Source organism: Trematomus bernacchii, unplaced genomic scaffold (genome assembly GCF_902827165.1).
Source record: "Trematomus bernacchii unplaced genomic scaffold, fTreBer1.1, whole genome shotgun sequence".
Lineage (NCBI taxonomy): Eukaryota > Metazoa > Chordata > Actinopteri > Perciformes > Nototheniidae > Trematomus > Trematomus bernacchii.
In genome coordinates this window covers 12,342,496-12,358,930 of record NW_022987689.1, presented here as the reverse complement: position 1 = coordinate 12,358,930, position 16,435 = coordinate 12,342,496, and the positions used below count along the sequence as shown (strand labels likewise).

At 41.7% G+C, this 16,435-nt stretch overlaps 1 protein-coding gene across 1 annotated transcript in view; it reads left to right on the top strand.

Moving 5' to 3' along the window:
- Positions 1-16,233, top strand: part of col6a1 (collagen, type VI, alpha 1) — a 29,185-nt gene extending 12,952 nt beyond the window's left edge. The window contains exons 22-35 of the mRNA XM_034137339.1: positions 816-878; positions 981-1,031; positions 1,106-1,141; positions 1,359-1,421; positions 8,198-8,263; positions 10,561-10,596; positions 10,927-10,963; positions 11,175-11,183; positions 11,280-11,413; positions 11,788-11,891; positions 12,367-12,553; positions 13,459-13,630; positions 13,745-13,774; positions 14,081-16,233. Coding sequence (XP_033993230.1) covers positions 816-878; positions 981-1,031; positions 1,106-1,141; positions 1,359-1,421; positions 8,198-8,263; positions 10,561-10,596; positions 10,927-10,963; positions 11,175-11,183; positions 11,280-11,413; positions 11,788-11,891; positions 12,367-12,553; positions 13,459-13,630; positions 13,745-13,774; positions 14,081-14,685 — 1,593 coding nt within the window. The 3' untranslated portion in view covers positions 14,686-16,233. The remainder of the gene's footprint in view (positions 1-815; positions 879-980; positions 1,032-1,105; positions 1,142-1,358; positions 1,422-8,197; positions 8,264-10,560; positions 10,597-10,926; positions 10,964-11,174; positions 11,184-11,279; positions 11,414-11,787; positions 11,892-12,366; positions 12,554-13,458; positions 13,631-13,744; positions 13,775-14,080) is intronic.
- The last annotated feature ends 202 nt before the right edge of the window (positions 16,234-16,435 follow it).

The window sequence follows — 16,435 nt, the reverse complement described above, 5'->3', positions numbered from 1 at the left end:
ATATGGGTGGATAGCCCCCATTGTTCTGTGTGTCAAAATGAAAGACAGCCCACACACCTATCAATCATCAAACCGTGGGGTCTTATTTCATTACGTGTTGATTTCTATCAACACGTAATGTTGTATCGATGTATAGAGATGTACTACCACAAAAGTATTCTCCGTCGGGACTTCCTGCAACAACACCACGCCGTTATCGTGATTCTGATTGGCCAGAAGACATTATCAAAGATGTTCTATTGAGAATACGATCACTACGTGACAAAAGTTTTCAAAACCGTTTCTAGTCTTCGTATTCTTGTTTTTGGCGTGAGAATAGTTTGGGCAGCGTGAGAGCGTGAGATTGAGAGTGAAAGCGTGTGTCACACGCCAGATGCGTGAGAGTTGGCAACCCTGAGTTAAAGGTAGGGTAGGTAATTCACTTCAGAAACACTTTTTGTTATATTCCATGGAATGCTCTTAACATCCCGATAGCAATGAATACATTAAATGCTTTGACAATAAACATATACAAATATTTCATCTGTGGAAGCCGTGGCGCTGTAAAAAGCACGACCAATGCATCTACTGCATTCAAAAAGCTCTCATCATCATAAATCATGTGTATTACACACAGTATCATAAAACCAGATAACAATAGCCTACCCTGCGGCAGATCGCAATAATTTATTGTGCTGTAGACCTTTTAAAAGTTGTTTCGCTACATGTAGAAACACACATAGACACACACAGAGTATGATAACATCAAGATGTCTTCAACAAAAACATGGCATGTCACATTTCATATGTTTCCAATCCTATCATTCCTTACCAAGGGACCCAAAGGACCGAGAGGAATCAAAGGAGGTCCGGGAGACAGAGGCCAGATCGGGGAGAGGGTGAGTGTGGGAGACATATGTGTGCCATCCATCATATTCCCCACCATGAGCTGTGTGTGTGTGTATGTCTGAACTGTAAGTGTAACCATTTCTTAATTTCAGGGAGAAGATGGTTTGCCAGGAAATGGTACTGCAGGTTGTCCTGGTTTCCAGGTAAGTGTTAATACTAGTTAATGCTTATTATGTTTGACACATACACAATTTTAAACATGTATGTCTTTCTTTAGGGTTATCCTGGGCCACGTGGAGATGCTGGTGAGCCGGTAAGTTATCTTACAAGTTTCTATTTGAACTTCTATGCATATATTTTGGATGAATATAATGGAATTATAGGAGGCTTTAAATTCAGATTGGGCTTCCCAGTACTATACATTTACACATCAACAATGAATATGAGCAGCCATGTTGGAAGTTCACTGCCAACATTGTAAAATCAATTGTCACGCTCATGACCTCTCTAATTTGCTGTGTGACCTTCAGGGTGGTAAGGGAACCCTTGGACCCAAAGGAGATGACGGAGATGCCGGAGATCCAGGCCCCGATGTGAGTCTGCCTTTTTGCAGTTTGTCCTCAATCTTGCTCTCGTTTTTATCATTCCTACATCCCTTCTTGGCAGAGAGCGCAGACAGGATGTGAGTCACACATATCTGTTATGTTCGCGTTTAATTTTTTTATTTTTACTGGTCTCTTATAACACTTATAATTTATGGCACAATATGTTTCATATTTTAATTTAATTTAATTTATGTTGCGTGTGTGTATGTGGTGGTGTGTGTGTGTGTGTGTGTGTGTGTGTGTGTGTGTGTGTGTGTGTGTGTGTGTGTGTGTGTGTGTGTGTGTGTGTGTGTGTGTGTGTGTGTGTGTGTGTGTGTGTGTGTGTGTGTGTGTGCGCGTGTGTGTGTGGGGGGGGGGGTTGTGTGTGTGGGTGTATGTGTGCGTCTTTTGGGAAGAGGGCTTTGAGCTGATGCAGCTGTGTATATGTCGTTGTCAAGGATACCAGGAAATGAGCAGAAACGATGTAGGGACTACATCACTTTTTTAATGTGTCTGTGTGTGTGTGAATTAAGCATGCTGTTTTAACACTTGAACTCCTGGTTTAACTCGGTCATGTTTACATAAAAGTTATCGAATTTCCAAGGTTCGTGTTTCACGGCATAAACATTTCTGCACATGTTTGTACTTTCTCTCATCTGTACATCAGTGCACCTTGACCTCTTGTCTTTCGAAGGAGTCACACTTTATAAGCTTTGGGTTTACAGTGTCAGATTAGTTTACCACACATCAAGAACTTGTGAAACAGAGCAGGTTTATATTCGTGTCGTTCACCCAGTCGATGTTTACCTCTTCCACGTTTTTTTCTTTGTGCTTGAGTAAAGCAGAATACCGTAAACATCTCACAACCTTCCTTACTGATTCTACGGCTGCTTTATGACCTAAAACCTTGATAAAAAGTGAATTATCACCAACTCACAACATTTTATACAGTCAGTATAGTGGAAACCATTATTCCTTACTAAATCGTCTTGATTTCAAACTACTTGAAGGTATTCGCTTCATTGACTTCATCTAGCCTGCTTCTCTTACGGAAATATAAAATGCCAACACCACGCCTCAATCAGTCTATAAACTAGTGGTAAGCTTTGGAAAAGGGTTGGAAGGAATGTAAAGTAAATGGGCTAAAACATATAAAATCACCCATGGTCTTTAACTTAGCAAAACTTACACATTGTTTTGGATATGTACTTTTGGCAAAATATATTTCATTTTGTTGCCAGCTCCTTTGCTAACACATAATAGTGTGGTCATTTGGGAATTACTCATAATCACTTCTTGGCAAGAGTTAGTGAAGAACATTAGCAACACTCAGTTAATATCTTAGATATACAGCTACAGTCAGGAGACGGTTAGCTTAGCATAAAGACTGGAAGCAAAACAGCTAGCCTAGCTCGGAAACTTGCTTTGCTGCACCTCTAAAGGCCCGGACACACCAAGCCGATTTTGGCCGTCGGTGGACGTCAGGCCGACGACGAAACAGTCGGCCAAAGGCAGTCGGCAAAAAGAAATCACTCTGATTGGCTGTTCAGCTAGCGAATCAGAGCATGAGAAGCGAAACGGAAGTGAGGGACCCAAACAAACTATTAAGAAGGCAAATCTGAGATGTAATTTAAAGGGGACCTATCATGCAAAATGCACTTTTGTACGTCTTTTATACATGAATATGTGTCCCCGGTGTTCCAGGGAACTCACCAAGTGTCAGAAAACACAACCCTCTCTCTTTTCCTCCATATCCAAATCTCTAAAAACGGGGCTGCAACGGATCTGATACAGACTGATCCAGATTTGAACATTCCTCTGACGTCAGGACGGCAGGTTGCCGTGGCATGGTAACAGCATGGTAACACGACGCTCGTAACTCGGCCCCCTCCTTTGCAGGGGGGCGTGGTCAGCTGCAGCGCATGCAAAGACAGGGTGGAGGAAAGCAAAATAGAGCGAAATGAGGCATGGCTAAAATGCATGATCTGTTTGGTATTTTCAAAAAGAAAACGTATAAATATACCTTATATAGGTATGGCCCTACAATATATTATTCAAATATAGCATGATAGGTCCACTTTAACTCCAGCTCTCGACACAGGTTCGGGAAAGCCCCATGAGCTTCTCGTTGTAGAGTGAAAATGGAACGCACACGCTATTTGTTTTTTGTTTATATCACGCAGTCTGTTCTTCTTCTCTCGGTTATCACGCAGTCTGTCTTCCGGTTGTTGCCTCTTTTGAATGACGAATACACACTACCGCCGCCTGCTGGTAAGGAGAGTTATTGACACTCACGCATGCGCAGTTCGTACGTGCTTCTTGGCCGTCGGCTGAAGTCTTTAGGCGCGTTCACACCGCAGTACTTTTCCCACTTTAGTTCCGATATAGTTCCGAAATGTTGCGTTCACACCAAAAAGATCCAGAACTAAAATTAGTTCATGAGAACCTTTTTACCCCCTTTTCCGTCCCTGCTAGAGAGCAGGGACTTTCGTGGGAGAAAAAGGTTCCTATTTCTGCTATTTCGGCTGGGCGGATTGCAAACCACGCCCCGTAAAACTCCAAAAACGTTTTGTGAAGCTGCCATTTTATTATCCTCGCATTAGCATTATTAGCATTAGCATTCGCCCAGCGCACAAACGAAGAGAGACTAACTTATGGCAACACAAAAGAAAACATGGGAGCTTCAGCAGCTTCTACTGAAGCCAGTCCCCAACTCCGGGGACTTCCGGCCGGGGACTTCGGGTGGCAGTATACGCCGTGAAGTTGTCAGTGTTGCCAACTCCATAGTAAGGAAAGTAGCTATTGGCTGTCCTAAAAGTCGCTAAATGACGTCACCCTTAATGTGTTTAGAACTACAAATGAACTTCCTTCTGTTGATTCTTTTTTTATTTTTTATTATGTTTGTCCATCACTTGATGACTTTAATGCTTTGTCTAGACCAACATTACATACATACATTTTGTCCAGTATTGTTAAAGAATTAGTCACATTTCATTTAAAAAATGGTTATGTGGGATGGAATTGCTATACCTTCCTTCTTTATCTGGGCTTGGGACTGGCAAAGTGACACACTGCAAGCCAGGGCGGGATCAGCGATGGCTTTGCGCATGCGCGATTAATATTCAGTCTGGACCATGGTCTGGACGCGTAGTGTGTCTCTTTTGGGTCACTTTGCCACCTCTCTGCTCGAGTGCAGCTGCCGCGCGAGGCTGCCTGTGAGTGCTTTGAGACGGCGGAGGGGCTCAGCACCCGCTGCTCGTTGAGGAAAGTAACTGCGTAACAATTACGTGCTATCACGTCAGATTCTCCAAACACCAGAAAGTCTCCAATAACACCAGAAAAAGTAGCTGAATTTTGTCGCTTTTGACAAAAAAAAGTAGCCGGAGGGTTTGGAAAGTCGCCCGATTTAGCGAGAAAGTCCCCAAGTTGGCAACACTGGAAGTTGTTTGCGGCCTGCCAGTAAACCCCAAGCAAAAGAAGAAGAAGTGACGTCAGCGGCTTTATTTGCCTAATCCTCCCCCAGGGACTTATTCCGGTGTGAACGCGATCTGTAGTTCATGAGAACTAAAGAGTTCTCATGAACTAAGTTCTGATGAACCTTTGTGGGAAAAGTACTGCGGTGTGAAAGCGCCTTTTGCGGTGTGTTCCAGTGCGACACATGGCCAAAACGCAGAGACGCGAGGCGACACAACAGTCGGGGTCCGTCTGTGTCAGTTCTTTGGTGTCAGCTTGGTGTGTCCGGGCCTTAAAGCTCACTCAATTAGCTATTATACTTGTTTATTTCTTACAACATTTTTTAAATGAGTAATGGTTTTACCGGGGGTTATCAGCCCACAATTTGTTTTGGCCTAAAGCAGTAACATTTAAAGTCAGGCTAGCTGCTTCCTGTCAATTTGCTAGCTAAGCTAACTCAACATAACATAAGAGACTCATCAATCTTTTCAGCTAACTCTTGGAATAAAAGTGAACAAGATTATACCAAAAAGTCAAACTATTGCCTGTAACAAAAGATCACTCATCTCCTCTCAGCTGCTGTTCCATTGGTCAGTCAATTACCATGTTCTTTATTAAAATACATAATAAGATCATTTTAGAAAAAATGAATCCATTACATTCCACTTACAGTATCCCCCGAGGCATTCATTCAACTCTTTTTTTTTTCATTCTATCTGTTTCTCTGGACAGTGACTTGTTTGTTCCAACAAGTTTTACACTCTGCTGTTCACTGTTAGTGACTGTACAGCGAAAAAAGGGTTTAACTTGAAATCATGAGGCATCAAACTGGCCAACAACATATTCAGACCATCTGATGCCTCTGGCTTGATTTTTGAGCGACAGGACTTCCAATTTAAATTGTTTGAATATTTTCACACCGTGCAGACCTGCACTTTTTCAAGCCAGAGGGCCCAGGGGGTGCAGACAGAAGTGGTGGAGACAGACCTTTTGACTTTTTCACCAATTTATTAGCAGACACATATACACATTTTCAACAAGATACGACAAACAGTCAGATCTCTGTGTGTGTGTGTGTGTGTGTGTGTGTGTGTGTGTGTGTGTGTGTGTGTGTGTGTGTGTGTGTGTGTGTGTGTGTGTGTGTGTGTGTGTGTGTGTGTGTGTGTGTGTGTGTGTGTGTGTGTGTGTGTGTGTGTGTGTGTGTGTGTGTGTGTGTGTATGGGAATGGATGTGGTCAATTTTCTCAACATCAGTGTGTTTGAAGTTGAGAATGCGCGGTAATTGGAACCGTGTGTATGCGCACATGTGTGTGTATTCTTACTCAAGGCTGACAGCAACTGAGTGTGTGTGTGTGTGTGTGTGTGTGTGTGTGTGTGTGTGTGTGTGTGTGTGTGTGTGTGTGTGTGTGTGTGTGTGTGTGTGTGTGTGTGTGTGTGTGTGTGTGTGTGTGTGTGTGTGTGTGTGTGTGTGTGTGTAAAGCCAGGTGTTTGACATTACCTTCCCTCTCTGCCTCTCTTTATCTTTCATACCCGTCCACTGTAGGCTAAGGGTACTTCAGCCTCAGTGCTGATCTGCTGATTGGAGTCAGCTCCCAGCTCAGATCAAAGAGCAAAAATGATTTATTGTGAGGATTTGTGACCTTCTTGCCCTCACTACATCTCAAATCAGTCTGGCATTTGTTGAGCAACAAATGTGTAATTATGCGACTACCAATCCAAATGGATTTGGAGCACAGATGAGATAGACATGTGTGGAAAACCTTTCTGAACGTTTTGGGATTTGATACTTGGAGCTCTTCATGTTAGCGGGTTCAAAATGTTACAGTTACAGAGTACATTTGTTGTTACACAAAAAAGCTGCTAATCTACAATAGCCTATTAAGACCATTGCAGGTAAATCATTTATATTACAACTTATGAAGCCAGGGGAGTGGGGTGAAAATCCAAGGACAACATTCAGAATTTACTAGAAAAAAACTGAATATTCTCTTCTGAGTTAGAAGTCGTTAACTTAACTTAAAAGCTATCCAGCTTGTATCCAAACTGTTTGTGGTTTGATGAGGTTCATCCAAACATGAGAAGTGAAGCAAAGTCTTTTTCTTCAGGAAACGTCTTTTTTCTTACTTCCTGAGCTTTATCTCAATTGTATCGCTTAAATCTTGGAAATTCTAATGTCTAAGGGGAGGCTCCATAAATAAATCGTCTTATGATTCGGCACATGTGTTTGCAAGGCGTTCAGAAAGTGGTTTTATTCCTCCACTACGGTATCTGCTCTGAATTTGCAATTTTGCATCACTTTAAAATGTTATGCAGCGGTTTTCCTCTAACCAAGTCGCCCACATTTCTTTAAAGTGTGTAACAGTGTCTGTGGGAACTTGGAACTTAAAGATGAGATCATTTTCCTAAATTGATTTAGAGTGTTTACGCTCATTTTTCTCCACACTTTACAGTCTAATGTCACAGTGATCAGCAGCGGGTCAGAGTGCAGCTGCTGCAGGGCTTTTGGCTGCTCCTCACCCTGCAGCTGCTGCACTGGTGTGGCAGATAGAGGGCTGGACAGGACCAGACCTGGCTCAGTTAAGATTTTAAATGGTTTCAGAGGCTTTTCTCAGACTGACTCTAGCCTTTGAAGCTGTTTGATTTGTGATGCAATTTCTCACAAGTGAAATATTTTGTGAGATATAGCCTTTAGTAAGTCTCAAAGGCCTTACGAAATATTGAATAGTCAAATATTGGCTAAACATTTTAGCCAAAGGCCCTGCACACGCAAAGAGGTGAACCCACTTGTTAAATGCAAAACAAATTATATTTATATTGATTGCAACCAACATTTTCAGAAGTTCAGAATTGTGAACACAAGATGCACATTTTTAAGAAGACATGGCCACGTTTGCCATAATTTAGTTTAGTTTCAAACAATATATTGCTACTGTGATTTAAATACGAAACTAAACGATACAATACAATAGGATGCTGTGATATGATAACAATACAATTTGATAGAATACATTATTAATATTGAAAGTAATATCTAGAAGCAGATGCAAATAGCTGGGCTGCAGTTTCATGAAGTCTTGTTAACTCGTAAAAAAACAACCACAATTTAAAACACAGCTTGCAAATTGTCAAGCAAATTATTGTGAATGATGCCCGGACCAATGGCGGACATTTACAGGATTGGACATTTTACATGAATACCGCACATAACATTGAAGTACAGAAGGATCGGATGTTTTCGACCTTCTAAAAAATGCATTTCTTTTTTTTTTAAATGAAGAAAGGCAATCAAGGTATGGGCCTCTCTCATTCTCTTCTAATTTTCTGCTTCCACAGAACAACAAGCCAGGAGCTGACGGATCTAAAGGGGCCAAAGGTCACAGAGGACCCGAGGGCAATCCGGTAAGATTACCACGGAGCCAATGAATGAGTTGATTGGTGTGTGTGTGTGCATATTTGCGTGTGTGTGCAAGTGGAGACACTGGAGGTACTGCTCTCCAAACTCCAAACCATTACCCTACTCTCACTTTCTTTGGGGTATTTTTTATAAACACCTACAGTGGAAAGTTATGCTTAAAGATTAGCCTAGCTTAGCTTGACGGAAAATTACATTTTGAATTGCATATTTACAAATCCACTGACAGAAACATCAGTTGCAAACAATTACATCATTTAGAAACATAAACAAATCCCATGAAAACACCAAAACCAATAATTTCCCAGGCCTTTCTATGGCACTCAACCTCAAGCCCATTAGTTCCTACTGTAGTAATGACTTAAAAAAGGGTTCCTTAAAGGGGACCTATCATGCAAAATGCACTTTTTGATGTCTTTTATACATAAATATGTGTACCCGGTGTGTCGGGGAACTCACGTAGCGTCAGAAATAAAACCCTTTCTCTTTTCCTCCGTACCTAAATCTTTTAAAAACGGGGGTACAACGAGCGGATACAGATTTGCTGCCGATATGACGTAATTTCGGATGGTGGACCCACAGAGAGTTGCTATCAGAAACGATGCCTGACGTGTTTTGGACGTAATATGGTATTAGCAAGCCTCGCTAACACTAACCTGTACTGGAGAGCACATGTGTTTAAAAAGCAGGAAATAAAAACCTTGTGATAAACCCGCAAGAGAAAAAGCATTTGAGCTCCATACTGTTTCAGAAATAATCCTTGATGTGGTTTAGAACAGGATGGCGTTTTATCACAGCAGAATTTAACTTTATCTCCGGTAGAATTCTGATCAGGCATTAGCTCTGCCTCCTCTTTTTCTTTTTTTTAAAGCTAAGGACCCAAAATCCGCGTTTCTCTAACAGGGCTAGAATAGAGGGATATGAGGGATGTCTCAAATGCATGATCTGTTTGTATTTTGAGCAAAACACATCATAGACATGTTTTTATATATTTTTATATATCTGAGACCCATAATATATGCCTTAAAATAGCATGATAGGTGCACTTTAAGAAAAAATACTTTAAAAAAACCAAACAGCTTTTCATAAAACAGCTCGATACTGTACTTTTTAAGCAAATTTGACTGAAACAAGAGAAAACAGTCTTATATTTGGACGTGGCTTCCAGCTCCGGATGAGTACACATTAAGTCATATAGTAAATATTTACAGCACCAGAATGGTAAATAAAAGAAACTACAGTGCCTGTGTTACTAAGAAACACCTCACTTTGCACTGGTCAAGCTCACTGAACGCTTTTTCATTTCATATCAACAATGGAGGTCAACCATTGACTCATTGTTGGATTTGGTCTTTTCATGGGATTTTTTTACACTTACTGTGTATTTCCCTACGTATGGGCGGAGGTTGCTACTGATCCCTTACACATCCAGTAAGTGAGCCAAGGTTGGTCAGCACTCAACATAACATCAAACCGCATGCAAAGACATAAAAGAAGGCTTTCCTCAGTGCGGCTCAGTATGTTGGAAAGATAGTGTAATTACGTTTCCCTGTCAACTGGCAAGGGAAAGCTTGTGGTATTGGATCATATGAAGAGATGAAAAGCTATTAGGTCAAAATATAACACTGTGTGTGAGACATGTTGTCCACTCACAGTGTTAAAAGCTCTCACACTTTCCCTACTTTCTCTTTTTCCTCTGTGTCCTCCCTTTTTTACTCCTGTCTCCTTTTCACCTCTCCTCTGGCTTGTGTCTCTGCTGCATATTTCTGCATGTTTGCGTCATGAGTTGTCGGACGGTTTCTCTCGTCTACAATTAACGGCCGTCTCCCTTTCCCTCTCTTGTGTGTGTGTCTGCCTGTGTGCACACATGCAAGCTCTGCTGGCGTCTTTGTCACAGAGAAGAATGCTCTTAAACTGAGTTTAATGTCTGTTAAAACAAAACAGATGGTTTTCAAGCAGCCGAGTGAAAAAAGAAAAAAAAAACGAAATGCTGTGGCAATGAACTTTTGGAAGATTCACATGTTGTTGCAGAAGATAGCAACGCTCACAAACGTGTGGGTGTGGATGTGGGTTGGATGACTGAGGGATTCTGGTTTCCAGTCAAAGGGGTGATGGTTTTTCCAAAGAATCAACAGTTTTTTTTGTTTTTTCTGTGAAAATAAAGTCTTACAGTTCTTGCTCTGTCATCTAAAAGTCAAACCAGATACACTTTTGTCTGTCCAGTTCTTTTAATCAGATAGAACACATTAATCAAATAAATCACTCGTTCTCCCTTTTTCTTCAGGGACCTATTGGGCCTTCTGGACCACCAGGAACTGATGTGAGTATAACAAATATTTAATCAGTCCATTTATTCTGAACCCCCGTCCTCATTTATGCCGAGACAGGTCGGCTAAACACCACAGATTTGATTCCCCCTCGAGGCCCACGCTAGTTTTGACTCTGGAACTGATACTGTATGTTCAGTCTAAAGCCACACATTCAATTTCCTAAACACACCAAAAAAATTGCCTTTCACCAACAGTCCTCTGAGGAAATTATATTGTCATGTTTTTTCTATTCTGGAACCACGTCAAACTGTACAAAAAGTGATGTAATGTGATTTAAGGGGGCCTTGCTGTTCTGTAACGTACTCCACCTCTCTTTTCAGGAATGTGAAATTCTGGATATCATCATGAAGCTCTGCTGTAAGTTTAACGCTCAACTCGCAGAAATGAAGCCAGATGTTCCCCATTTCAGAAATGTTGGCCTTTTCAACTCAGAGCCAGATTAGCCAATCATGTAATCGAAACCTGAAGAATGTCAGGGTTGCACGGGCTATGTTGTGTTACGTCCTGCGCAGTTAATTAACTCTGATTTGTGTTGTTTTCCCTCTTTCCTCTCCTTATCACGGCGCAGCTTGTTGTGGTAAGTTTGCCCTTAAAGTCACCATCATGATCATGTTGTTTCTCATGCTCTCTGGCTATTGTGATCCTTTGTCATTTTGTTTATGTCTGCCTCCAGAGTGTAAGTGTGCAGCGATGGACCTGGCCTTCATCGTGGACAGCTCAGAGAGTATCGGGTCCACCAACTTTGCGCTCTCCAAAGACTTTATCATCACAGTCATAGACAGGCTGATCAAAGACCAGCAACTCAAGGTAACATCCTATAATTGTCTCCACTGTAAATCATATCTATCCAATCTCTGTCTAGCCTCAAAAGGATAACCTGCAGTTGAACTTTGTGGATTGTGTTGTTTATTTAGAGTGACACAAAAAATGTTGCAAAAGCAGTTTTCAGAGATGTTCAGAAATGCCAAGAACAGACTTAAAAATAGAACTTGTGAAAATGAAATATTGGGTTGGGTTTTGGAACTTGCTTTATGTCTCTCAAGTTCCTCAATGACTCCTTCCAATTGGATGTAATTAGTCAGGATGGGTGGGACGCAAAAATGTTGGCAGAGGAGGAACTCGTAGACACAACAAGCAAAACAAAACACAGAGTCACCATACAATGCTTTTTTTCCCTTCAGTTTGCAGGTAATGAGTCAGGTTTGAGTGTGGTCCAGTACAGTGGATCACAAGCCCAAGAAGTTATCCGACTGAGCGGCAGCCTTGGCCTCACCGCATTTAAACAGTGAGTTCACAAAATGATGCCCTGCCTTAGGACTTCCTCTTTGATTTCATTGGTTTAGTATCTGGTTACATCCTCTTCATGTTTTCAATGACAATCTGACCACTACGCACATTATGCAGTTACCTAACCCTTGGAAAAAAGCAAACGCATGTATTTCAAAACATTTTTAACAATTTCTATAAGGAGCTTTTAGCTTTTACTAGAAGCAAACTAAGCTAACTACAAAAGCTCTTTGTATTTTTGGCTGAAAAGGCCAGCTAAGAATGGATGGAAGGCTAAAACACATTTAGTGTGGACATGCTCTTACACAATGTTTGACCAAATTCTAAACAAAATCCAGCTATTTCTTCGATGGACGATGGAATATATATCAATCCTCTAACTGTGTTCTCAAGTGCTTTTTCCAATATCCTTGATTTTATAAAGAAAAAGCCATTGATTTTGTGTCATAATATTTCTCTGTGTTTGTGTGCAGGAAAGTGAGAGAGCTGACGTGGCTGGCTGAGGCCACGTACACAGGCGAGGCCCTTGATTATGCTCTGAAGAACTCAATCAAACTTATGACGCATGAGAACAAAGTCATCATCGTTCTCACAGACGGACGTTCTGACATTTCGAGGGACAAGATTCCCCTCAACGTGCTCTGTGGTCAAGGCCTCAGGGTGAGTACAATACTCCTAGAAAGACGCAGTAAAGGCCCATGCTACACTTGTGGCTATTTAAAGTTAAAACTTAGAAGATCTTGTTTTGGCCACACCAATGGCGATTAGCGTTGAGTGCATATTTGTTTTTGGATCTCGCTTCCCAGAGATCGCAGCTTTCCATTTTTCCTGGGAATGTTTTCTGTTTATAATTTTCTTGTATAAAAGAAGATTGATTTACTTGTTCATTGACGTTAGCAACATGGCTACCACTAGCAGCCTGGCTAACATTACTGTCCATAGCCAGAACCAAACGTAAGAATCCCAAAGAACTAGAAACCCTATTCTTAGTGCGTTGATAGAGGCCAAGTAAAACACCCTGTAGAATTAATAAGAAGACAGGCTATGAATACTTACTGATCTAGCTCAATGGAAAGAACGTTTTTATCACTCCTCGTTCTTTGCCGGTTAAGAGGTATTTTATTAATGCCAAATTAGGAAATTTTTGTTTCCACAGCTAGCATTACTCTGGTTGTTCTGCTACCTGAGTAAAGCTACTTTGTTTACTTCCCCTTCAGCAAAATGCTCTCTGGTAGATATGACGCAGTGTATATATTTAAGGCTTTTATTGACAAAGATGAGAAGAATCTGTAATGTGCTGCCATGTGGGATCAATAAAGACTTTGCTGTCTTGGTTCAGACTACAGACGCTCCTGGTTATTATTTTATTATCTTCATAAGTGAAGGCATGACTCAAGCTCTGCCCTCTTTCTTTCGGTGCTGTTTACCAACTCTTTATTTTCCCGTAAGATGGCAACCGAAATGTAGATAGTGTCAATATTTGATGGACATTACATCATGCAAACAACACTTACCTTATAAGGATTTTTATAAGGCCAAACTAAAACCTTGTTCCTCCTCCACAGGTGGGTGGATTAGGCGTGAAGGATTACTCAGGCCGTGAGCCAAACAAGGAGCAGCTTGGGGAATTGGTTTGTAAGAGCGACCCCAAACCAGGCTTTCAGTTTGTCTTGGACAACTACGCAGAACTGCTGGATGACACTTTCCTTCAGAACCTCACAACCAATATCTGTGCAGGTAAATAACACACACAGTGCAAACACACACATCGCTGGTAATTTCCATAAAGTAAATATGTTGTACCAACCTCAAATAAAGTGACGAAGTAACCCTTGTTGTTCTTTCTTTCAGAAAAGAAGTGCCCCGACTACAAATGTCCCAGTAAGTCTGTTTTTCTATTTCAAATATAAAAGTTGTATATGTTGTTGGACCATGTTTCAATGTATTTAACATTGTATGTACCTTATTCTACTGCTATTGAACCATCTTTAGGTTTCTTTTAAATCTTAGTACATTCAGATAAAGACAGTTGACATAAAACAATCAACAATTTAAACCTATGTTTACCTACCTTAAATGTACAAGAACATTTTAAATGCTAGTTGGCTGTCTTTAAACTGAATCACTCTAGTCTTTGATTATGATTGGCCGCAGTTATTGATCAGATGTGTTGTGTCTGTGTTACAGTCTCTTTCTCTGAAAGTGCCGATATCTTGGTGATGATGGATAGCTCGGCCAGCGTGGGCCTGAAGAACTTCGAGACAAGCAAGACCTTTGTTAGTCGCTTGGCTGAGCGTTTCCTGAGTGGCGAGAGGAAGAGAGGTGCCACTGTCAGAGTGGGCGCAGGCCAGTACAGCAGGAGCGCCCGCATAGAGCAGGCACTAACTACCAATCTGACCCTGCTGTCCGATAAAATTAAGCAGGCGGACTTCCAGAATGATGGCACCAACGTGTTATTGGCCATGGAATTTGCCATGAAGAGTTTGCAAGGCCGCGGGGACGCATCAGGAGGCAGGAGGAAGCTGGTGCTGTTCTCCGATGGCAGGTCTCAAGCCATCACCGAGGCCCTGCTGGAGAAGCGTGCTCGTGAGGTGTCGGACGCCGGGGTCGAGCTCTTCGTCATCACCGTCGGCACCCAAGTCAATGAGGCCAACCTGCGCACACTGGTGAGCAGAGGGCGGCCAGACGACATCAGCTACGCCCAGCGGCATCTCTTCCGTGTCCCAGACTACGCTTCTCTGCTCCATGGGGTCTTCCACCAAACCGTCTCCCGCAGGGTGTCCATGCCTTGAGTGCAGGGCTCTGTACAACAGGACCAACACGCTTTAGTTTTTTAGTCCCAATATGAATATTCAGTCTCACTCATTTACCATACACTGTGTTCGAGTATGTCACAAATGACAAATGATTGTGTGGCAGACTAACAGAAATGTCTTAATGAAATTTACTTGGGACTTTTTTACCCTGAGTTGAGCCTCCAATGGTGATTCTCTCAGGCTGTGTACAATTTCCACCTCCTATGCTGGGGTCATTAGACTATAACCCCGACTGATGGTGCTAACATAAACTATTTTGGAATTTTTGAACCCAGCTGTGTTTTACAAGTACACAGCTGGGAGGAATTGCTCCCAAAAAGGCAAAGTTCAGGGTAAAAAAGTCCCATTCAAAGAGGTTGCTTTTGTCCCGGGGAGCCATCAGTAATGAAACACAAGTAAACAAAATGTTTAGCTTTCAAATGCATTGAGCTAATTTCCACTCAGGTGTTATGCATCACTTTATACCAGTGATAACCCGTGCTCTCCCTTACTTCAACTAAAAAGTGTGGTAACATGATCCTGTCTCTCTGGGACCGGAGCTCCTGACATCTGAAGATCTTTTTTTTTTTTTTTAATGTGAACTCAGTTTTGTAGCTCTTACCACTCTTTCAAGTGGTGTCGGGTTTGTGGTGTCACTATTTTACAATGTAAGCAAACTGACCGCAGCTGTGGATTGAAAACATACAAATTCTTTGGTGAATGATTCTCTGACCTAGATGATTGTGCATTTGGAAGGCTGGGGCACGATTTGTCAGTAAACTTTATTTTATATAGGTCTTGCCCCGATAAAGCATTGCTGAAATGGTAATTTAGAAATACTATGATTTTTTCAAAAGTTGTAGGAAACTCACATCCGACATCACTTAAAAGCTCTATTAGATCACCAAACCTACAGGGAAAACAGGACATGACATCAGGCAGACTCCAACATTAGCACTTCACCTGGATCTAATGAGGACACGACAGCTGGACTCAACATGTGTGATTCTGCCCGAGTGTGTGTGTGAGTGTGTGTCTGTATGTGTGAGCACCTCTGAGTTATCATCAATTACATATGTGAGTGAAGGTGATTCTTTTATGTGTAGCCTTGGGGGATTGTTCCATAAACAGTTGTGCTGGGGTCACTGGTTCAAATGACAGAATGACAGAAACCTGTGCAGAGAGACCTCTGTCAAACACACACATACACACATACACACACATACACGCATACACACACCTTGGTGCTTCATCAGTGAGGTAAGAAAACATCTGTCATGGTTAAAGGCTGGAAAATAAACCTAATGCTGTTAGCCCCTCACATACACAGAAAACGGTGTCTGCCTTCATCCCCTTAACTGTTAAGTTGCACAATTTCTGTTTCATCAGTGGCCCAAAGTCACTGTTCTGGTGTTATTATCTGTGGTGCTATTAGTCTCAGTGTTTTAGCCCCTTCCCATGTTGTTTAAAGAAGATATTTTTACCTGAGGATACAAAACTCAGTACTGTTGTAGGAGCTCCTTCAATAAAGGTTGCTACACCAAAGTGTCTCAGCAAATGTTTCTCCACACACACAAAAACACACACTCACACTTGAATTTCTTGGCTTACAAGAGCAGTATACAATAATGAGTATTGGGCTAGCCCTGGCTTTGATGCAGTCCGACCAAAATAATGTAACTCTGGCCCAAAAGCTACAGGACGCTAGATCCTCTCTTATCCCCTAACCAAACATTTTTCCAAATAT